General features: G+C 45.9%; 2 protein-coding genes across 2 annotated transcripts in view; both read left to right on the top strand.

Moving 5' to 3' along the window:
- Nucleotides 1-2740, top strand: part of LOC147414657 (uncharacterized) — a 78944-nt gene extending 76204 nt beyond the window's left edge. Inside the window, exon 4 of the mRNA XM_086472022.1 lies at nucleotides 2580-2740. Coding sequence (XP_086328148.1) covers nucleotides 2580-2740 — 161 coding nt within the window. The remainder of the gene's footprint in view (nucleotides 1-2579) is intronic.
- Nucleotides 2741-11930: 9190 nt separating this feature from the next.
- LOC147414656 (RING finger protein 17-like) overlaps nucleotides 11931-24374 on the top strand; it is a 28407-nt gene continuing 15963 nt past the window's right edge. Inside the window, 8 exon segments of the mRNA XM_086472021.1 lie at nucleotides 11931-12224; nucleotides 14214-14336; nucleotides 18301-18377; nucleotides 21092-21096; nucleotides 21611-21807; nucleotides 22288-22441; nucleotides 23150-23265; nucleotides 23651-23771. Coding sequence (XP_086328147.1) covers nucleotides 11931-12224; nucleotides 14214-14336; nucleotides 18301-18377; nucleotides 21092-21096; nucleotides 21611-21807; nucleotides 22288-22441; nucleotides 23150-23265; nucleotides 23651-23771 — 1087 coding nt within the window.

Genomic DNA, 24374 nt, shown 5'->3' with positions numbered 1-24374 from the left:
CAGGGCGAGTTCAAAAGTTCAACCCTGAGGAAGACTCAGACCTTCATCCCCAACGACCACCAAGGACCCCCAAAGGAGGCGTAACTTGGGCGGACTGAGGCAGGACTATGAGAGGAACTTATGTTAATGAATTCCTGGAAATAATTAGAATAACCCAACCTTTTCTTAGAAAGGTAATGGATAAACATGAAAGCTGTAAATATAAGGCAAGAATCCTAACGCTTGGGCGCGCACGGATGGAAGGAGCCATCCCCCGAGCTGCCCGGCGCCGCAATAAAGAATCCCTGCTGAATAACACTGAGTTGTTAGTGAGTTTTCCCAGATTCAGTTGGCACCCTAGATGGGACGATCTCTTTCCGGCTGCAGGAGCCGCTGAGGACAGGGACTCCCTAGGCGCGCCCCGGGACCTTTCCTCAGAGGGGCTCCCTGACTCACCCAGCTCGCTGCAGGGGCAGACAAGGCCCATCTACATAAAAGGTATTCTTTCTGGTTCTGGTTCTGGTTCTGGTATACCCTCTGGAAGGTGTCCGTAAAACGTAGGAGACGTCCTATGATGGACACCATACGTCTGGTAATATAGTGCATAGCACTTGATCTGGAATGTACTCTGGTCTGGTTCTGTAATTTGCTCAGTGCTCGCACTGTGCACTGGTTGGCATTGGTCTTAACGTGTATTTTGACCACTGGCATTGATATTTGACTACGTGAATTGGAACTTGTCTGACATGTGTATGATGCTGGATCTGCCTAATTCTATAGTTGCTATTGTGGTAATTTTAGTTGCGAGTGTCATGGTTTTTTGTGTGAATGGTCTAAAGGAGCTCCTTGTGTGGTAGTGCAAAAACTGGTTATCTGTATTTGAATGCGTGAGTGAGTGAGACGCAGTGTTACTGCAAAGCAAGTGAGGAGTCCCGATCTGCGGTTCCATAACCCCGCGAGGGGCCTGGTCGGAGACGGACAAAGCAACTGGGAACTGTTCCAAGTGTTGTTACAGTCCGGAAGAGGTAAACTCTTACTGGGGCTGCTGATTCGAATACCCGTTGAGAGACTAAGGCACAAACGAGGCCATATATTGTCAACGCCATTACAAAGTTTTATTTAGAGAGAGAAAGAGAGAAAGGGAGAAGGAAAGGGAGAAAGGGAGGAAGAGAAGGAGAAGAGCACGCTGCAATAGTCACCGCGGGGGATCTGTAGCATCTGGTGGTTTTTCCCGTCTAGCGGCGGTTCAGTCCAGGCAGGCAGGCAGGTCTCAGCTCTGCTCTGCTCTGCTCCTCTTTTCCCCTTTCTGCTTCTTCTTGCTTCCCTCTTGCTTCCCTTTGCTTTTCTTTTTTCTCCAGAGGCTGCCGAGGGTCTTTTTTTTTGTACCATAGTCCCAGGCCAATCCGATGGTGATGTGTTGCGGTCAGGCGGTGAGATCCAGTCCAACAGCGGCATGTTGCTTCCACGCGCCGATCACGAGCTGGCAGTCCACGCAACCTCCATTACACAGCTTGCGAGCTGTAGTGCATAAGCTGAACAAATTCATGCCTTTAGCTGTTACCGCGTAGCGACAAAAAAAGATTTTCAGGAAGCCGTGTCATCTAGCCCAGGGTCCTACCACGTCTGTCACTATGGTGACTTGAGTCTCTGCTTCCTTTCCAAAACCATAAGGTACAAAAAGTTTGAGACAAACATAAAGTTCAGTGGTCCTAATTCTTACAATTCCAGTGGTCCTAATTCTTACAAATGTATATCTGTGAAACAACAGACAAAACTTTTTAAAGGTACAGCCTTCTCTCTGGCTGTGAAGGTATCAAAACTGCAAGCTGCATAGCTAAGATTTTTTAAATTGTTATTAGTATCTCAATAAGCTCTGATAAAATAAGCTGGAAAATTGGAAGATCAGGTCTTCACAGAGCGGGGAAATTTTAAAGAAAAGTCCCCTTGGGTGCGTATTAGCACATTGGAGGGAAATTGGGGGCCCACCGGGGAGCATGGTAAATAAGAAGACCCTGATAAAATATTGTAACCAGTGGTGGCCCCTTTATGTACTGGATGATGGAGAAAAATAGCCTTTAATGGGACTCTAGAATATAGTACTCTTTTGCAATTAATACTTTTCCTAAGAAGGGAAAATAAATGGGATGAGGTGGTGTATGCTGATACGTTTTTCACCTTAAGAAATCATCCTGAGTGGCAGAGGGATCGTGGAATCAATTTGGCACCACAAGACCCTTTAGTGTTATCTTTGGAAAAAGATCAGAAAAAGCAGCCTAGACTAAGGAGATGCTGTTTGGCATGTAGCGTAGAACAGAGGTGCTTAAAATATACCAGAGAAAAAGAAGATGAAGAAACACCACCCGAGCAGCTGGACTATCCTCATCAGCCCGCTCCCTTACCCCAGCCGTTGTACCCATCGCCGCCTCCATCTGAGATAGGGGAAGAGGCGGAATCAGGGGAAAGCTCGTTTGTCAGAAGACGGACCCGCAGTAAAACTAAAATGGGAGAATTTAGTGGGGAAAAACCTAAGATGATTGCCCCTTTGAGACAAGCGTTGAGGCCGAATGGGCCAGCCCTGGTAAAAGCCCCCTTTCCTTCAGTGGAAATAGAGATCTGGAAGGAGGTAGCTAAGTGCTACAGGGATGATCCACTAAAAGTGGCAAAAAGATTTGAATTTATAGTTAAGAACCAAAATCCAGATTGGGAGGATGTGGACATGCTACTAGGGGAAATGACAGAAACCGAGAGACAACTGATCTGAAATACAGCCCGGGTACAGGTACGAGCACAAATAACTAGTGGGGTTCTCCAAGGCACCACTGTGGAACAAGAGGTTCCTATGGACAATCCCCACTGGAATCCTAATATTCCCCAGCAATATGAAAGGCTCCAGAAGTATAGGGAATGGGTGAGACTTGGTATCGAACATGCTATCCCCAAATCAATTAATTATTCAATTTTATATGAAATGAAACAGGGATCCTGGGAAACACTCACTGAATTTTTAGATCAGCTCCGAATTGCAGTGAGAAAGTATACTAGCATGGACCCCACTTCAAATGATGGGAGAGGGCAGCTGGTCACTCTGGTTTTGAGACAATCTGCTCTGGATATTAGAAGAAAGTTGCAGAAATTGAAGGAACCAGATATAAGGGATCTCGAGAAATTACTGGAAGAAGCATGGAGGGTGTTTAGAACTAGAGAAGAGGTGGAAAGAGAAAAGTTGTCTAAGACTATAGCTGTTGCAACTGTGGCAGCCCTTGGTCATAGGGGTGGACCTGGGGGGGGGAAGTTTTGGGAACTGAGGTAGAGGAATTGGCCGCGGAAGTCAGGGAGGGTTTAGAGGTATGTTAGGCATGAATCGGTGTGCATACTGTAGAAAGGAGGGACACTGGAAAAATGAGTGTCCACAGAAGCCAGGGAAAGGGCAAGCAGTCACAGCCTCAATGAATCAGGACTGACGGGGACCTGGGGCATCTACCCTAGCAGATCCACTGGTTAAAATAAAGCTAGGGACAAAAGAAGAGGAGATGGAATTTCTGGTGGATATGGGTGCGACTTTTTTGGTTTTAAATCAAGAATTGGTACCTCTAAGTAAGGATTTTGTTAATGTAATAGGAGCAACTGGCCAACAGGAAAAGGCATTTTTTTTGTGAAGCTCTGAAGTTCAAATTGGGAAAACAAATTGGAATAGACAGATTTTTATACGTTCCAAATTCTCCCAAATAGTTGCTAGGACGGGACTTATTGGAGCAATTAGAGGCAAGGATTGAATTTAAACAAGAAAACATGGAATTAAAAATAAAAGAGGAACAGCTGATTGAAATTCTAAGTTTGAATGAGATAACCCTTGTTAAACCTTTTGAAGTAACACCTGAATTTAAAGAAATTATTAATCAGGTGTATCCAGGAGTATGGGCTTCAGGAATTCCAGGAAAAGCAAAAAATGCCACCCCAATAGTAACTGAACTTAAGGGGGAGGCAGCACCCGTCCGTAAGAAGCAGTATCCTCTGAGATTGGAAGACCATAAAGGAATAGAGAGCCCAATTAATAATTTTATCCAACACAGACTTTTAGTGGAGTGTGAATCAGAATATAATACTCCTGTTTTACCAGTTAAGAAACCTAATGGAACATACAGAGTAGTTCAAGATCTTAGGGCCACAAATAATATTGTCAAAGATTTACACCCAGTAGTGGCAAATCCATATACACTGCTTACAAAGCTCAGAGAAAACCAAATTTGGTTTACAGTGCTAGATCTGAAGGATGCTTTCTTCTGCCTGCCACTAGCCAAAGAAAGTCAAAATCTGTTTGCATTTGAGTGGGAGAGTCCCACTTCTGGGAGGAAAACCCAGCTAACCTGGACAGTGTTACCCCAAGGATTTAAAAATAGTCCAACAATTTTTGGAAATCAACTGGCCTGAGAATTGGAGGCATGGGAACCTCCTACTAAGAAGGGCACTCTTTTGCAGTATGTAGATGATTTATTAATAGCAACCGAGACAAAATGGGAGTGTATCCAGTGGACTCTAAGCCTGTTAAATTTTCTTGGACTAAATGGATATCGAGTCTCTCGACAGAAGGCCCAGATGGTTTAACCGCAATTAACCTACCTGGGATATGAGATCTCTGGAGGACAGCGAGAGCTGGGGACTGAACGGAAGGAAGCTACCTGCAAGACCCCACCACCTCAGGCGGTAAAAGAACTCAGGACCCTTCTAGGAATGACAGGTTGGTGTCAGTTGTGGGTTTATCACTATGGAATGATAGTAAAGCCTCTTTACGAACTTTTGAAGAATAATCCCACCCAATTAGCGTGGACAAAAGAGGCTCAAAATGCTTTTAGCATCCTTAAAAAAGAACTCATGAGAGCTCCAGCTTTGGGGTTACCAGATATTACCAAACCCTTCTGGCTCTTTTCTCATGAGAAACAAGGTGTAGCCTTGGGAGTCCTGGCCCAACGTCTGGGACCCCATAAGAGGGCAGTGGCTTCCTTCTCCAAATAACTAGACAAAGTGAGCAAAGGCTGGCCAGGGTGCCTACGAGCGGTGGCTGCTGTAATACTTAACATTGAGGAGGCCCGGGAATTCACCTTGGGCCAGAAGATGACAGTAATGGTCTTTCACACTGTATCTGCAGTCTTGGAACAAAAGGGAAATCACTGGCTCTCTCCATCTATGTTCCTGAAATACCAAGCTATCCTTGTGGAGTCTGATGATGTTGTAATAGAAGTCAGTAACGTTGTGAATCCAGCTTCTTTTCTCAGTGACACGACTACAGAGCCATTGATTCATGACTGTTTGGAGACCATAGAGGCTGTGTGTTCCAGCAGGCCCGACCTGAAAGAGGAACCTATGGAGGATGCTCAAGATTCCTGGTTCACAGATGGTAGCAGCTTCGTCCAACAAGGTACCCGTAAAGCCAGATACACGATCACCACCATCCATAAGGTAATCGAACTAGCGCCTCTACCTATAGGAACTTCAGCTCAAAAGGCAGAGATCATTGCCCTGACTAGGGCACTAGAACTGGCAGAAGGGAAGAAAATAAATATCTGGACGGACTCTAAGTATGCCTTCGGGGTTGTGCATGCTCATGGGGCTATCTGGAAAGAACGTGGACTTTTGACAAGCCAAGGGAGACATCTTAAACATGCAGAAGAAATATTCCAACTTTTAAAGGCAGTGCAACTACCAACCAAAGTCACCATCATGCATTGCCAAGGACACACGAAGGGTAACACTGATCCAGAGAGAGGTAATAGATTGGCTGATATGGAGGCTAAGCAGGCAGCTGAAAGAGACCTAGGGGATCAAGTTCTAGCTTTAATTCCGACTAACAGAAATACTGAATTAAGTGAACAGGAAGATGTTAAATATAGTAAAATAGATCAGGAATTAATATCAGAACTTGGGGCAAAGGTCCCTTCTAAAGGATGGGGCAAACAAAAGATGGAAGACTAATACTACCCTCTGCCTTGATTTGGGGTCTGGTTAAAGCAGAACATGATAAAACGCATTGGGGAGCAGATGCACTACATAAATACCTAAATCAAAATTGGATAGGGAGAAATTTGTATTCTTCTGTTCAACAGGTAACACGACAACGTGAAATGTGTCTAAAGAATAATCCTAATACAGGAAATCGGGCACAACTGGGCACAATTGGAAAAGGGAATACTCCAGGAGAAAATTGGCAGATTGATTTCTCTGAACTTCCAAGAAAAGGGGGTTATCGATACCTATTGGTACTAACAGATTCCTTTTCTGGGTGGCCAGAAGCTTTCCCTTGTAGAACAAACAAAGCAAGGGAAGTAACCAAAGTATTGTTAAATGAAATAATACCTCGGTTTGGAGTTCCTGTGGTTATTTCCTCAGATAGACGGCCGCATTTTTGTGCACAAGTTGTTCAAGTGAGTAAGCTATTGGGAATTGATGGGCAATTACATACCCCATACAGGCCACAAGCAAGTGGACAAGTAGAGAAAATGAATCATTTAATTAAGCAACAAATTGCTAAAATATGTCAAGACGCTAATTTATATTGGTATCAAGCATTGCCAATAGCTTTGTTCAGAATATATGTAAAGCCAAGGGCTAAGGAAAATCTAAGCCCTTTTGAAATATTGTATGGAAGGCCATATCACGCTGGATATAAAGGGGAAGATCTGAATCAAGTGAGAAATTCTCATTTACAGAATTATATTATATCTTTGGGAAAGCAGTTGAAACAAATTAATAATAATGTATTGGGAACTAGAGCTAAAGGTTTGGATCACCCAATACATCCTTTTAATCCTGGAGATTTGGTTTATATTAAAACTCTTTCAGATGACCCCCTTCAAGAAAAACGGGAGGGGCCATATCAAGTATTGTTAACAACTTTTACAGCCATCAAGATACGAGAACAATCGGCTTGGATTCACTACTCCCGCGTGAAGAGAGCGCCCCTTAAAGGATGGACTTCGGATCAGATTGGACCCACTACCTTAGGACTTTCTCGATACTGATGTGGGGAATCGTGATTGGAATGAAAGGGGTGGACGCTTGGGAGTGGCCTTGGACAAATGCTTATTTTGAACATATAGGAAGTGCAGGAAAAAGTCTAAGAGGGATCAATTTGACAACTGTGGTAATATACGATCACAACGTGACCTTCCGACCAACTGAATGGAAAAAAATAAATACAACCCATACCTGGACAGTTGAGAAAGGAAAGGAGGTTCTGATAGGATGTAGAATCTTTAATGTGAGTGATCCACTTCCTCTCCAAACCCAAATTACTGTCAGAAATAACTCCAATTGGGAAGAGGGAACCAAAATAGGTCAAAAGATATGTACGGCGGCTGATGTTTGTTGGTACGCCTTCAGTGTAACTCAGCCAGTATCCATTGTCTATCTAGGGGCATCTGCACAAGGGGACTGAATTTTATCTTTTAGGTTTAGGTTAAATCTAATACAAAAGAAACCCACCACTCCTCCCATTTATACTGTTCCCACTCAGGTTATTCAATCAAATCATGCAGAGCTTGAGCAATTGGGACCATATGTGTATCCAACAGGACCATATATAATTAAATATGTCGGTCAACAACAAGTAATATTTAATCCAACATGGTCTCCTGAAAGAGTTGAACTCTTGATGCAGAGCAACATCTCCACCATTCAACCAGCCTGTTCATCTTTCCTAAGAACTTCACATGCAGGACGGATGATATGGTTACATAAAAGAACCTTTCCTTCCCAAATGAAAACCAAGAGGGATATGACTGGTGCAATGGGAACAGGACTAGGAGTTCTAAATAGTATAGATACTGAAATAATAATGAACAAACTTGCCACGGCAATCAATGACCTGAACAAAGTACAGAAACTGTAATAGTCTACATGGGTATGGGATGTGTTTGTTTGAGAACTCTGTGTAATTCTGTACAACTGGATGATCTTACTGTAGAAACCAGCAACCAGTCTAACAGTTGTATCTGTAGTTCTGTTGATCTCACAGGATGTGGTTTTAACTATACTGCTCCTGTCACCATTAAACAATTGTTATGATCTAGTTACATGTTGATTCAAAATTGGCAGCCCACCCCTATTGGAATGAAATTTGCCCTAGTTAGGAAACTATTACATCATGAGAATTTATAGAAATTGATAAAACAAGTTCAGGAAAGTGGACGGAAAACTTTAATTATTGTCCAACATGATACAGAAAGAATACATCAACTAATGGAACAGGTAAAAACAGACAGAGAACACCACTGGTGGGATGTGTTCACAGGCTATTCCCCATCAGCTATCAAGATCCTAAACATACTAACTCACCCGATATTGATATTGCTAATAGTCATAGCAATATTGATGACAGTAAATCTTATCCTTTGGTGTAAAATGAAGAAACTTGTTAAACAAATGTGGGCCTTAGAAATAGTGATGAAGTATGAGGGAACGCTTTAACTGCAAAAGAACTTGCAGAAGGAACAAAGAAACTGTAAATCGTAAACCGTGTGCCAGAAGCCACAGCCGTAAACCAAACCGTATGCCAGAAACCGTAAACAAGGTCATCAAAGCCAAAAGTACCACTACCAAGCAGAAATCTTATCATGAACCAAAATCCCAAGAGAGGACTCGAACCCCTCGGGTACCCTTATAGCCCAACCTCGCGAGGCTTTCGCCACGCCTTACAGGCAGGCATCCAGAGGATCCAGAAAGAATGCCTTAAATCTGACCAGGGGACTTGCTCCGAGCTCTTCGGTCAGGGGATCGGAGGTTTTCCCCGAGAATCCCTCGGTGCCGGCTGGAAGTCCTGCGATCCCACAGATCCATCGAGGTTCAAGAGCGGTGTCCCTCCTGGGTCGCCAAATGATACCGTAAAAATCGGTCGCAGATGAACCCTCTAAGGCTTAGTTTGAAGTTTTGGAAGGCAGGCATTCTTCATTCATGGCACCGGCTGCACGGGGGGGTAATTCCACCCAGCGTGCGGACCGCATGTAGCAACAAGTGGAACTTACATTATTCAATAATATGCATATACATAGTATTTTCCTGGAATTTTCATACATATTCATATCGTTCCCAAGAAATCATTCACACAGAGCCTGCCTTTCTCTGGAGTCTGCGCAGTGAGGAGTATTCCAGGTGGTGTACCTCCTTGTCTCGGTTGGCTGGTCTCATCCAGTGTGAAATACATTTCTTTTCTTATCTGTTCACACGTACTAAAGTATCGAAACTACTGCTACAACAAACATGCATCAAGGACAGGATCATAGAATCGTAGAATCACAGAATGGTTTAGGCTGGAAGGAACCTCAAAGATCGTCTAGTTCCAACCCCCTGCCGTGGCAGGGACACCTCCCACCAGACCAGGCTGCTCAAGGCTCCATCCAACCTGGTCTTGAACCCTGCCGGGGATGGAGCATCCACAGCTTTCTCAGGCAACCTGTGCCAGTGTCTCACCACCCTCAGGGTGAAGAACTTCTTCCTTGTATCTGGTCTAAACCTGCCCTCTCCCAGCTTCCAACCATCACCCCTCGTCCTGTCGCTGCAGGCCCTTGTAAAAAGTCCCTCCCCAGCCTTCCTGTAGGCCCCCTTCAGGTACTGGAAGCCCACTGGAAGGTCTCCCCGGAGCCTCCTCTTCTCCAGGCTGAACAAGCCCAACTCTCTCAGCTTGTCCTCGTAGGAAACGTGTTCCAACCCGCTGACCATCTTGGTAACCCTCCTCTGGACTCGCTCCAGCAGCTCCATGTCTTTCCTGTGTTGGGGGCTCCAGAGCTGGAGGCAGTATTCCAGCTGGGGTCTCACAAGGGCAGAGCAGAGGGGCAGAATCACCTCCCTCGACCTGCTGGCCACGCTGCTTTTGATGCAGCCCAGGATGCGATGGGCTTTCTGGGCTGCGAGTGCACACTGTTGGCTCGTGTTCACCTCATCATCCACCAGCACGCCCAAGTCCTTCTCCCCAGGACTGCTCTCAATCCACTCACTGCCCAGCCTGTATCTGTGCTTGGGGTTGCCTTGACCCTGGTGCAGGACCTTACACTTGGCCCTGTTAAACTTCATGAGGTTGGCCTGGGCCCACCTCTCCGTCCTGTCAAGGTCCCTCTGGATGTTGCCCTGAAGTTTTGAGGAGACGTACCAAGGACAGAGTGATTACTAAAAAGACAGTGATTATGTGTCAAATACAAAGTAATTATTTTCTTAGGAAAACTTCAGTTTAGCTAAGCTATGTTAAGGTATCAGTGCAACGACTGGAAGAGGCTGGTGCTGGAAACAGGGATGTTTCAAACATTGCCCAGAACAGGGGCAATTCTTTTTCCATTGAAAATGTTATGAAATGAGATTAAAAGCAGAACACAAAGTGATTTTCAGGAGCCTGTCAGCTGTCAGCTGGTTGTCGATTCACCACTCGTGACATTGTTATAATCAGGTTTGAATTTTGAATAGATACTTTTCATTGATAACTAGCTGCTTTTAATGAACAACTTAATTGCTTTAATGAATAACTAACATTTTGTATTAATATCCTGATTTGATCAGTTTACATTATAGTAAGAAATATACAAAACTTCACTTATGCTAAGAAACAACAGATGCAGGCCTTACGAAGAAGGTCAAAGCTAAAGCTGCTGCGGATTGTGAAATTGTCCAGAACACAGAACAGGGAGGCAGGGAGACAGGTACAGGGAGTGAAAGTGCACATTCTTAGCATGTCTTCTTATCTTATGTGATAAAACCAGAGAAACTAAGGAATGTTAAGGTGAAGACTCTCACATCCTCCCCATCCTAATTTGGATATCAGAGATTTTGACCAGTAAGATAGCCAATGATTATATTAGTATAGGAATACTAATGAAGTTAATAGGGTGGACCAATCATTGTAAATGTCAAAATTAATAGTGGGCATAACTGTGGGGGAATCTCAGCTGGACTGAGGCCCCTGGACAGGACGACTTTGACCTTGAGAGGATTCCAGTCTGCCCGTGAGAGAACAGACAGGAGTAAGAAGAGTTGCAGCTGCAAGATAAGCAAGTCCTGAGAAAGTGTCGACTACAAGACAAGGCGTACATGTCCTTTTGGCAGAAGAGATGAGTTATAATGAACTGTGCAAATAACAATTGATTGTATAACAATTCTGAACCAATTAGAAAGAGACACCTCTGAAAAAGCTAAGGCGAAAGAGAGTATAAATGAACAGGCAATAAAGGCTTTTGGACTACCAGGCTTTCAAAAAGATTCGTTGTCTTGTCACTTCGTCCGTCTCAACCGCGACACATAACATGCATGCTTATGTTAAAATATGATAAAGATCGTGACTTTGCAGAAAATGAATATAAAATGCTGAATTTTTAATGTAACTTTGAAGCACGTCAGGTGGAGCTATCCCCCAGGCTTCCCAGTGCTGCAACAAAGAAGTGCTGGCTTCTCTGCAACTGTGTAGATAAGTTTGTCGTGATTGCGACCTTCTGTCAACAGCATGAAGGATGGCATATCCAGTTTTCTTTTCCTAGAACTTTAACAGCAAAATAAAAGCTCAGTAAGACACTGCATGTCCCCTCCCATGAAACCCCATGCAGGGCCCCATAGGCAGCGCTGCCCCATAGGCACCCCACAGACACCCCTTGTGAGGGGCCCTACAGGCAGCATCCCCCCCATAGGCACCCCATAGACACCCCCTGAAGGGCCCTCAGACGTAATATTATAGAGATGATATACAACATAACACATGCGTACTTTCTTTATAACTCTTTGTAAGGGCATAGAGAACAGAATGGGAAACTGGTTTTATGAGCTGTGACAAATCCACAAGCAGAAAATGATAACACAGCGTTTGTTGCCATTGTTCACTTGTTAATTAAATGGAACTACAGTTGAAATGTAAGCAGGGATGAGCTGTCTTCCCACCAAACAGCTCACTAGGCCTAATTAGGCTTCTCATCCCAGAGCTCGTTAGGATGCTCCAGAGCAGAGACGGCTGCTTTCAAACGGCGGCACCCCCTCCTGCCACTCCTGTCCCCTGCCACCCCCACAACAGCTCTGCCACCGCCCACCCTGCGTGTCACCCCTCGCCCTCCCCCGCCGTGCTCAAACCCGGGCCTCCGCTCTCCCGCCCGGCAGGGAGCGATCGGGCCTGGCGGCGTCTCGCCGCCCGCCGCAGCCCAGCCCCGCCTCAGGGCGCCAACGTGGCGGCGGAGGCTGCCCGCGGGGGCCGCAGCAGCCACCGCCCGCCCCCGCCTCGCCGTGATTGGGTGCGATGGGGACGCAGGCCGGCGAGTCGCTCAGTGATTGGTGGCTGGTCAGGGAGGCCGTTCTGGCGCGCAGGGGCTCAGCGAGGCTGCTGCCCAGAGGCTGCTGTTCCTCCGCGCTGAGGGGAGGCGCGGCCCGGCCCGGCCCGGCCCGGCCCTGGCGGTCTGGGTAGGTCGCGGCTCCAGCCTCTTCCCCGGCGGTGGTGCTCTGGGGCCGGCTGGGAGGGAAGGGGCAACAAAAAAAGAGAAAAAAAAGAAAAAAACAGGGCGGGGGCGACGCATGTGCCGCGGTGAGGAGAGACCGAGGGGAACCCCGGGGCCGGGCAGCGGCTGGGGAGGGGAGCCGGGGCCAGGGCAGGCGGGGGGTCGCAAGCGGGGCGCGCCCCCGCAGCGGTGGGACTGGCGGAAAAGAGAAGCGATCGCTCGGGGGTACGTGGCCGTGGAGGGGGTTTGCGGGGGGGGGGGGCGGCGTGTCCGGCCGTGGGGGGTGGAGCGGCCCTGGGGCGGCGGGGGGGGCGGGCCAGGCCAGTGCCTGCTGCGGGGAAAGGTCGGCCCTGCGGGGAAACGGGGATGAGTTTGGGGAGGGTTTGTGTCTGCCCGCTGCGTTTTACTGTGTGCCGGGGGCTGGGAGTGACCTGCGGGGCGGCTCGGCCATGGGGCGTGTGTGTGTGCCGTCGGGAACTTGTGGGTTTGTTCGTTTTTTTTTAAAGTCACGAGACCCTCATGAGTGGAAAGAAGGAGTTCTCCTCGGTGGATGGCAGTGATGAGGCACTTAAGAAAACCGAAAGCTCTGTCGTATGTGACTTTTGAGACGGTTCTAATGGCTTTAATGTTTTTAAGTTCTAACAGTGTAATTATGAGGAAATGGAGAAAAGAATGTTTGTGTTTTGCAGTGTTGCAAGTGTGATGCGTCCATTTTTATGTGTTATGTATGTGTGTAAAACATGCAGTTTGTGGAAAGTTAAAACGTTTGGAGAAGGTTTGGGGAAAAAGACACTTTAAATGCGTCTTGGGATGTGGTCAAATACCGAGTTCGTAGGCTACCAATATCTCGTGTTGATCCGTGTGTATATTTTAGAAAGAAGTAAGTAGATCAGTGTTGATCTATTAAATGTGCTTTTAGTTAAACACCTACAGAATGACTGTGATTAAAATCAATTACGTGACAATTTATCGCTGCTGGTTCTAGTTACCTTGAACACTGCACAGCTAAAAGCTCTGGTACCACCTCTGTGGGTGATGAGCTCAGTGCCACAGAGGCCAATTGCTTCTCCTCCGGGGGTTTGCTGGTTTAGGCAGGCTGCTTTTGTGAGAGTCTTCTGAGGGAGCTATTTGGAGCTGTGAGTGCTTTGCAGAAGGGCGGGTGTGGGAGACCACACGGCAGAATTGGAAGAGCCTTCCTGGCGGGTTGTCAGTGGGTGGTGTGTTCTAAAGGTTTTAACAGCCTCATCGATACCTGGTGGGATATCGAAAAGAGAATAGTTGGGCACCAAATGAAAAATGAATCCTGGAATGTTACCAGTCCTATGTCTTCCCCTCACTGAGGATGAAAGTCACTGCCACCTCCTAAGGTTTTGTTCAGCCTTGCCAAAATCATCAGATGGCAGTTACTAGAGATGCGTTTGCAGATGATGCCGGTAAGAAGGAAGCTTTTTGAAAAAGGAGGTATCTGTGGTGTGTGTCGCAGTGTGAATTCTGCTGTTTCCCAGATAGTTGTGTGTCTGTATTTCATGACAGATTTTGAAATCCTCAACTATGTCTAAAGTATCTGTGGGAAGTTTGATATTTTATTTAAAAAGCATAGTTTTTTTCCTTAAAGTTTTGTTTTGCAGGCCCTGCAGCCACGATGCTGAAGAGAAAAATGTTCTGCACCCGGCGTCTTCAAATGGTGGGCTGAGGGATGAACCAGCTCGAGCTCCATCAGCAGCCGTGGTGCGTTAAGGCGGCATTTCCTTACGTTCTCGCCGTAGTACGGCCCATCTTGTCTTCCAGTCACCCAAGCAGCTTTATATTTGTTGTCAAATCTTTCCCCAGGACAGCAAAACTGTGGAAGGTATCGATGAAGCTTTGTGCATAGCTGCTTGTAATCTCGGCCACTTACATGATGCAGCTGAGGTGGGTGAAAATAAGTTAAACAGATGATGAAATATTAAATCCTGTCCTTGATTGAAGCAGCTCTTTGTTAGGAGTGGTCACACATGAACATGCTGTTTAAACAAGCTTTTACTGCCTTTGTTTTGACATCTCTCTTGTCCCTCAGCTGTTAGTGCTGTTTCTGTGCATAGACAGCTTTAACCTCCAGGCGTAGCCGGGACTACAGGAGCGGTCTGTAAAGGAGTGCGTGAGCCTGTGCATGGTTGAAAGCGAATAGGTCAAGCCGTGTATTGAGCAGAACCACAGATGAGCCAGTCGTTAAGCACTAAGCTTGTGTTTCCTTGGATCAGGGTAACATTCCCTGTTTTGATTTTGCTCTGGCAACACTGCCAACTTGCGAGTTTTCAAGTGCCTCTTTCTGGATTTAAAGGTGGAAAAGAAATGGCACAGGCAACAGAAGTAATAATTTTGACAGCCGCGATATGCCAAACTTGTAAATCAAGTAACACATTTTTATGCACAGTATAAAATACAGGAAGTATCCTAAAATACTGAATTATGCTGTTAATAGGTTTTACTGAGTAGCCGATGAGCTTCATCAATGATAATTATTTTATTTACACGTGAACTCTTGTTAAGTGCTGTGGAAAAGCTCGCAGTTCTGTCTTTGCCGTTTGCTTACGTTGTACATGTGTTGTAAGACACCCAGGCATAGAAATGTTTAGTGCTCCAAAAGCTTAAAGCCAGTTCATTCTGGTGAGCGTGGCATGAAGTGTCCTTAAAACCGAGTTCCCGTTCTCACCTGTTTTGTCGCAGCAGCCAGCTGTCAGTGAAGCAGAGTTATGTTAAATACCCAATTCATGCGCTAAGAGCACCTTGTAAAAACGCACCATTTAAGCAGCTCTGATCTAGTAACTCCTGCACGTAACTGGGGTCTTCCAGCAGCTTTTCAACCAAGAATTGCCAAAGCAGTGTTGCATTGCTGCGGTTTTTTGCCATAATTTCTTCAGTAAATGTAACTTCAGCAACAAAACTGATGCTTAGCCAGAGGAAGAATCTTTTTTTTCTTTTTTTTTTTTTTTTTTCTCCCCTCCTTTACACTCACAACGAGCTTTAAAAAGCAGTGGAGATCTTGGTGTGCCCGTTACCTGTGTGTGGTGCTATTTGAGAATCTCGGGTAAGGAAAGTAAGGCGGTGGGCCCATGAGCAAGTGTTTCTGGCCTCAGAGCTGAAGAGTTGAGTGATGTGAGGATCCAGACAGCACGAGCTGACAGAAGTTAGAGAAGAGAGGGAGGTGAATGAGCCATAATTGGTGTAAGTGTCCCTCTTAAGTGGCTCAGTGTCGCTCTTTCTGCTGGAGTGGTGATCACTGCCTTCCTGTTCATTGCTTCTGTTCTGATTTAAAAAAAAAAGTGTAATATGAGAATAATACTGATACCGACTGATGAAATAATAAATGCCTGTTTATTCACTGCTGAACGAAATAGATGCTGAAACACTTGGAACTGCAAGTGATGCAGGAGGGAGACAAAGCTGCAGAAACTGCAGACAGAACGTTTGATGAGCTTATGACTTCTCTCCTTGCAAGGTAGCAATCTGGTTGGGGGGCCGGGGGGGGGGGGGCAGGCTATTTTTATCAAGAAGTTGTTTGTAACTGGTAAAAGAATTCGAGCTTCCTTGTAGAAGCATTTCATAATACCTGCCTTGAACATTTGTGCAATATTTTTGCCCGTCCATAGTGGCATCTTGGAGCTGGTTTGCATGGTCGGAAACCATGAGCTCATGGAGCCTCTGCTCTTTAAAAAAAGAAGAAACTCAGTCTTGCCGCTGTCAGTTTTCTGAAGTAGCTCACTTTTGAGGGCCATTAGTGGATGATCAGGTTAACAGCAAGAATAACTTCTTAAAAAAATTGACTTTCTGCCAGTTGTCAAGCTGACAGAAGCCCAATGACACTTTATTTCTTCGTTTTCAGAAATATTGGTATCTTCTGATTTGAGGCGGGGGGAGGGGATGTCCAAGGTTCAAATTCCAGAGGAGCCTCTGAGAGGGGGAGCTGCTGTCTTCAGAGACTGAGCTGTAAAATCCAGCTGTTCAGTTTCCAGTTGGGTGTGTATGGAAATACCGGGAGGCTTGAATGGAAGAGAGCTTTAAACATGTAATGAAAAAAGTTTCTCCAAACAAAGTGTTTTTTCAGTGGGAAATCTTTAACTTTGGTGGTTCCTCTGATACTGCAGTGGGTTTGCCACGCTTTCCACTTTTCACTGTTGGAGGAAAATGGTGTTTCTGTGTGAGATGTGTCCCCTGTCTGTTGTGCTGTAACTGGCAATCGTGTGTCATAGTTGAAGTGTGAATCTGTACGGCTGTGGGCTGAGAAATGCTGGAAAGTGATGTTTTTGCTCCAGGAAAAGGACGTTGTGCGCAGAGTTAGCGGAGAGCATCAACAGCTGCTGTGCTGGCATTGCCAAAGCCAAGGAGGTCATTGAAGAGAAGAAAAAGTGCCTGACAGATGTCATTAGGATTGCAGAGGAACTGAAAATTATGCCTGCTCTAAGAACCTATTGTGATCTCGCTCAGGTAGTTTCTTTCTTGCCCTGTGAAATAATTTGGTTTTAATTAATAGATTCAGATGTGGTTTGGAAGTTTCTGTGATCTGTCTTTCAGTTTGCTGACTTCAGTGCTGAGGTGCTTGCAGTCGCCTGTTCTTACCCCCGCCCTGCATACGCAGACACCCAGTTTGTGTTTGGTCTTGGTCACCAGGGAGGGTCTGGTGACTGGCCTGGGACAAAAAAGCTGGTCCCTGCCTTGAAGAGCTTGCTATCTGAAACAGCCAGCAGAGGGGAGGGCAGGGCACCTGTGACACGGTACCGATCAGGGAACGGGCAGTGTTTTCAGCACTTTTGAAGTCTCTCAAGCCGTTCCCATTCCAGAAGTCCCCAACTTTCTCACTGAACTACTGCAGAGTTAATGGCCACGCTCTCCTGATCCTCTTGGTCCCAGGCTGTCGCTTCCATCTCTCCTCCCCGTCATTCGTACCTGCTGTTCACAGAAAGCCCCACTCCCTGCCATGCCCTGGCAGACCAAAGGGCTGTCCTGGGCAGTCTCCTGTCTCTGCCAGCGGAGGGGAAGAGGTGCTTGGAGGATGAATGTCAGAGCCTGGGTGTTCAGCGAGTGTAGGAATTGGCAGGTTGAGGATTTTGTAATTGGCAGGATACATCAGGGTCATACGCTGAATAAACATCACCTCTTTCTGTCATGAGCTTGTGTAACAGTTCCTTGAATGTCTTCACAGTGCTTCTGGCAGTGTGTGTGTGTGTGTGTAGATATGTGTGTTGTATGTATGTATGTGTATGCAGCGTCAGTGAGTTCCACAACATTTTAACATTTCAAATGAGGTGCATATGCAATAACTCCCTCTGGTTTTGCTGCATGGACTACCCGGTTATTTCTGTTGGAGCCTTTGTGGTCCTTGTGTTGAGAAAAATAATGAATAGCTGGTCTTGTCGTTCTTTGCAGCAGTGTGGTTTTTAGACTGTTGTGTTCCCTGCCTCCCGTTGTCACTTCCCATGTGAAGAAACTCAGTCTTTCTCGGCTGACCCAGGAAAGAAGTCTGATCCCTCCTTCCTTCTGTCATTTGCCTCCATCTTGCCCAGAGCGACTTTTAGGAGCTGGCACCCACCACTGTTCTCCCATAGGCCTCTCATTTCTTCCTTAGAAGTCACCTTCTCGGTGGCTGTTCCTACACAAGAACAGTCTGACTCCTGCTTCTGTTTACACGCTGACATTACAAATCCCCCCACCATTAGGTCTGCGCAGTGTAAGGAGCCATAATTGAGAAGTGGCTGTGGGCTGTTCATGAGTGAACTCCTGGGGTTTTTCTGTGAAATGAAAGATATTGTACTCTGGCTTTGTTGTGTTGCCGAGAGCAGGTGCCTCTCTAATCTGCTTTTTATGTAATAGAAGTTAAGGCTGTACTTCTTAATTTCAGGTTATTGATGATTTAAAGTTGCCAGTTGAAGTGGAGCTCTCCAGAGTGAACAGTTTGAAGGAAAAAATATCTTCGAGGTAAGTGACTGGAGCAGGAGGTGTACTGGGAGGTAAATGGATGCACTGGTTATCTTAATGACAAAGCTGTTGATGTAGTAGTTAAACAGCAGAAATGGAGCTGCTTCACTTGGCATTTTACTGAAACGCTGCTAATTCAGATGTCTCTAAACTCATGACTGGCAATGCACAGTAGCCATTGCCTGAGGCATCGGGGAAAGCACGCACAATTTACTGCTACGTGAACAGCATTAAAAAATCCTCGACAAACTTCCTCTTCTTCCCTTGTAACTAGAAACAAATTGGGGAAATAAGGGCTTGATTATTTGTTTAGAAAACGGATCCGTTTCTCACCTTCAGGAAAGGCTTAATTGCTTCTTGGGGCACTGATGGCTGAGAAGAAATGTGTGGAAAATGCCAGTTACCATGTTGCCCTCTCTGGAAGCGACAACTATGATTTCTGTCCCAGAAATGAGTAACAAAATGTGTCCTGGCTGTGGTGCAGCTGACCCTGTGCAGCTTGGTCGTAAGGCTGGTCAGAGGACTGACACCCTGGTGTGTAAAGGGCGTGCTGGGGAACGGTGAAGGAGGGACAGAAGGAAGACGGTGTTAGGTTGGACCATCCTGGGCATCCCATTGTATTTCAGGATGTGGAAGCGCTCTGGGGGATGGAATGGTTGTGTGCTGTGGGATTCTGGCTGGCACAGAGGAACGAAGCTCAAAGCTGATCACTTGCATGCCAAGTGTGGAAACTTATCATGGAGTCGTAGAACCATTTAGGCTGGAAGAGACCCTTAAGATCATCGAGTCCAACTGTTAACCTGCCTCGACCAAGTGCACCACTAAACCATGTCCCTGAGCGCCACGTCTGCACGTCTTTGAAGTCACAGAATCGTAGAATGGTTTGGGCTGGAAGGGACCCTTAAAGGCCATCGAGTCCAACCCCCCTGCAGTGAGCAGGGACATCTTCAACTAGATCAGGTTGCTCAGAGCCCCGTCCAGGGACGGGGCACGTACTGCCTCCCTGGGCAGCCTGTGCCAGCGTTTCACCACCCTCATTGTGAAAAATGCCTTTCTTATGTCTAGTCCGAATCTCCCTTCTTTTAGTTTAAAGCCGTTACCCCTTGTCCTGTCGCTACAGGCCCTGTTAAAAAGTCTGTCCCCATCTTCCAGATAAGCCCCTTTCAGCACTGGAAGGTGGCTGCAAGGACTCCCCGGCCTCTTCTCTTCTCCAGGCTGAGCAACCCCAGTTCTCTCAGCCAAATGCCTCCAGGGCTGGTGACTCAGCCACCTCCCTGGGCAGCCTGCTCCAGTGCTTGAGAAGGTTACCACTCCCCCTGTGCTGTGTCAGTTGAGTCGTTAGAATATGGATAAAGGAGTCTTCATAATCATCTTCTAGTGAACTTGGTGACTTAGTAGGTAGGGGCTGTTTTGAAGATAATGTCAGTGGTGAATGAGAATGTCGGAGAAGCCTATTGAAATGCACAATGGCAACCTCTCCCAACCTAGAAGAAAGCTAAAACATGACAAAATCAAGCTCGTTTGCATTGGAAGACCTTTGAAGAACTCGAACAGGGGGGGAAAAAAGGAGATCTGGTAGAGGCCTCACATGCTGGTGCCACTCCCGAATAACAGCAAAGGTGAAAGAAGTCACAACTAGGAGGTGCGCAGGAGTTGAGGCCCATTCTGTAGACATGAAGTGCTGCAGAGCGAAGGGTGGGTGCGTTCCTGAAGGGGTGAGGGGAGAAGAGAAGGTGGGCTGTTCCGTACTGCTTGCACTCCAGTTTTCACCAATTGCTTGTTGTAACCGGACAGCGGAGCCGAGGGTTTGATTCAGTGGAGTTACATTTGCAGTTCTGTCAGTCTGACTGTGAAGGCACTTAAAGGGTTTTGCTGGCTTTCATCGGTGAAAGAAGCGGCTGTTCGTGAGCGTAGCGATAAGCAGAACAAAGAGAAGGTAAATTTTGGACTTCAGTTATGGTGGTGTTCTTCAGGACTGTTGGGGAATTCCTTTTCTTCGTGCAGAATGATCTGTTGAATTGAACTGGGTGTAGGCGTGAAAACTCAGCGAGTGAATTTTGGAGTACTCTGCGCGTGAGAGAGAGAGAAAGCAAAAGGCAAGAGAGTTTTTAAGTCTGAATGTGAAGGTAGATGAGCAACCAAATCGGTTCTTAATAGGAGGGGAGGAATGGAACTGGAGTAGGTGATTAATCTCTTACTTTGTCCCTCGATGAATATTGTGGTGAAAAATACGGTCTATGGCAAACTGTCAGAGTGATGAGGTGTTCACATCACCTTCTGTAACGTTTCTTCTCTTCTCTCGAGGTTCTTCCTGAACACCAATGAGGTGACATCTGTTTTTAAAAACTTGGGCATGATTGGATGGGGAACAACAGGGCAGTAAGTATTGTTGTTTTTTAATGAAGAGTCTAGGTACACTAACTTACCTGTTCTTCTAATGGTTAAATATTTATTGGAAATTAAATTTTAAAATGAAAAAAAAAAATCTGCGTGTGCTAGTGGGTGTCTAAGAGTGTGATGAAACAAAGCAAAGCTGCAGATACTGGTATTGCAGTTGGCATTCCAGGTCATCCAGTTAGTGTTTCAGTTCTGACATCTCGGTTTTACTTGTGCTTCACCCAACTGTTTCCTCGTGTCGCTGAAGAGATTTTTCTGTGCTGTGCTTTTCAGCTGTGGCTGGCGTTTAACGATACGATCCTGTGATTGTTCCCTAGGATCGGTGAGGTTGGAAAAGACCTTTAAAATCATCGGGTCCAACCGTAAAAGTAACACTGCCAAGTTTGCTGCTGAGCCATGTCCCTAAGCACCGCATCTACACGTTCATGGTACAAGTAATAGAGATGTTTATTGTTTCAGCAGTCACGTCATCTAAGTGTGACGTATGAGAGCAGCAGGAGGTCATTTTTTACAGCCTCTGTGTTCCTCGGGTAATTGCCTTTCCTCCTAAGTGAGGAAAAGGCAAAGGTTCTGGCAAGGTAGTGGATTCTAGCCTTTTACTGTCTTTCTTTTAACAATTTAAATGTGCGCTAGGGCATCCCAAATAACAAAATGTCTTGAGGAGCCAGCTGCCATGTGTCGTTCGTGTGCTCTGTTTGTGATGGGACAAGCATGAGAGAGAATTGGCTGCATCAGCTGCAGGAAGGGAAGGTCAAGCTATTCATACAAACACGAATCGAGTTATTTTGATAAGACCATTTTGCACTTTTTTAACGGGCAGCTTGACATTTGAATAGAAAAGGGTTCCTTCTCAGTTAATTTTGAGAGAATTTATTCCAAGTTGTATTTTATTTACCTCAGGTTTAGAGCACAGCTTCCCCGTCAGTTAGGAAGTACCATCCTGCAGTATAGCCCACCTAGGATTCCACAGGAGAGAGAAGTCTCAGTCGTAGTTTCTCACATTAATAGTCCGAGTGATTTCTATCTGCAGTGGGTAAGTTTAGAAATAAGGTCTGTTTAAATAAAACTCTGAACAAACCTTTTAACATTTGGCTACTTGTCGTCCACCTTAAATAAGCTACTGTCCGTCGCTTGTAACCGGTTTTAGGATTCCTGGAATTAGTAGGTGAGATGAATTCTTACAATCCTAGCTTGATTCCAGGAATTCTTAGAATTCCGGAAGGTTAACACATTTTGGTCAGTTTTGTTAGATGGTTAGTTCCTATGCGGGCATGCAGTGGTTTACTGTTTCAAGCAGAGATTGGACAGGGCAATATCCAACAATTGTCAGGCTCTTTGATTCACGTGAGGTGTTCCTAACCGCTGTGTCATGTTGGGGGAGGCCTAGGAAGTACATTGCTAGAGAAAATGGCCCTTAAGAGAGCAACAGTACCACGGGGCAGGGGTGCGGGGGGTGTGGGGGGGTGTGTGTGTGTATGGGGTGTGTATGTGAGATTTGTTTTTCTCATTTTAGACAGACAGCCTGGATTCTCTGTCTCCTGCAAAGAAAATTCAGGAGGTGTATAGACATGAGCATGGGACAAACGTGGAGATGCTCTGCCCAGTTGAAGGCCAAGCCTGCGTGGCAAAGTGGGAAGATGGGAATTGGTACAGAGTGCAGATTCTAGGTGAAGTCTTGGTTCTTTCGCTCTAATGCTGGGTTGGGAAGTCAGATGTGGCTCTAGATCACGGGCTGTGAGCAGTAACAAAGCTGTTGTTTTCACTGGGCGTTCTTAGACTGGCGGGAGGTTCATAGAGTCAGTAGTACTAATGCATGTTATGACCTTTTGCTGTTACTGGAGTGGGTTATGCATTTTTACTTTTCTTTAAATCGAGAGAAGCGGTATACTTCATTTTCTATATATTATTGAAATTCTATGATCTAATTATTTTAAATAATTTTTCTCTTACTGCTACAGTTTGCACTACAGGTTTGTCTGTTAAGCCAACCTCTGAGCCTAGCTCGCGTGGGTCGCTTATTCCCCATGGCAATTCCGAAGGGGACTGGCCGTTCTTGTGCTGGCTCCTGTGCTGCCTGTGTGGGCAGCGCCGCGTGCCTGTGTGCTCGCGTGTCTCCTGGGCACATACTTGATGTGCCAGGGTCTCATGAAGTGGTTAGATGGAAGGGGACCAAACTGCGAACTCTGTCGTTGCAGGAACGTGACAGAGCTGACTCTCAAAGAACAGAGTTTTGGAACTGGGTTGTAGGACACTTGAAGCTGTGATATTTGGTGGTTGTATGGTGTAAATGTGGGGTTTGCTCTGAAATTCGGGTGCTTTAACCTGTATCAGATACTCATTTTTTGTTTTAATAACTTGGGCTGTTTTTCTTGAAGGGCTGCCAAGTCATCAAGCAGTTTTGGTGAAGTATGTTGACTTTGGCAATGTTGCCACCTTAACTCTTAAAGACATACGCAGAGTCAAAAAGGAGTTTCTGAGCTTTCCAGAAAAGGTAAATTAGAGCTCGCCTGGATTAAATACTCAAAATAAACAGAATCTGGGTGGATGGAAGAGGAAGGCGAGGGTTGTTAACGTTCAGAAGTAAATAAAATGTTAAGCCAGTTCCTTGTCACATTGAAAACCCGTTTAATTGGTTTTGGATCATCCAGTTTCATCCAGTTTTAAATGAAATCTGAGGCTGCCTTGGGGTGAGGAGGTGTCTGTATAGTGTGTGTGTGTTTAATTCAGATCCAATCAAATGGCGGTGACGTGGCAGCAGAAGCCGAGGTCACGCTGTCTCGCTGTTCTGCGTGAGCGCAAAGCAGAGGCTGTGACGGGGCTGTGGTGAGACGGCCTTGGTGCGTGATGGGAGATCGATAACTTGAGTCCTCCTGTAGGCGATCAGGTGCAGGCTGGCTGGCATTGAGCCCTGCAAAGGGGCAGACGAGTGGAACAGAGAAGCCAAGGCAAGATTTGGAGAAATGACTGAAGGTAAAATCCTGCTGTGTTCAATTTTTGGTAAGTTATCGAGTTTCTGTTTCAGTATGATTGAATTGACTCAAACGTTGAAACATGCACTCTCGTGTTTTAGATAGTGTTTCTTGGAAGCGCTTGTGCTCGTACTTGTGACAGGTGGCCTGGAGTGAGAGTATCTCACCATGAGCCAGCTGGAGGAGACCTAACAGATGATGACTGCTGACAAAAGCTCTGGTTATGGCTCCTCTTACGGACCACACCAGCCTTGAGGGACATAAGTGTCTTGGTTTATTAAGAGGGGCCTGTTTCCAGAAGTGCTCGCTGTCCTTGACTCTTCTGACTTTACTGGTAGCTGGGAGTGGGATCGCTGCGGCTGTAAAGCATCGCAAAAAGAAGAAACAAGCAAGAAGAATTTCAGCTAACACATCTATGCCTTAGTAGGATTTTTCTCAACACCATTTATTGTTAACCTGTAGCTCGTTATTTTTCAGCGCCTGGGGGATGGTGGTTTGGAGCCCATCTCATAAATGAAATGACATGTAGCAGTTGGTTATTTTGTACAAAAACATGGTGTAATTATTGGTGTATTTGAAGTTAAATTTTGTAGATACGTGCAAAGCTAAGCCTCTGCATTTTGTTGATGTT

Source organism: Leptosomus discolor, chromosome 12 (genome assembly GCF_034619465.1).
Source record: "Leptosomus discolor isolate bLepDis1 chromosome 12, bLepDis1.hap2, whole genome shotgun sequence".
Classification (NCBI taxonomy): Eukaryota; Metazoa; Chordata; class Aves; order Leptosomiformes; family Leptosomidae; genus Leptosomus; species Leptosomus discolor.
Note: the sequence above shows the minus strand (reverse complement) of the source record. Positions and strands in the feature narration are given on the sequence as shown.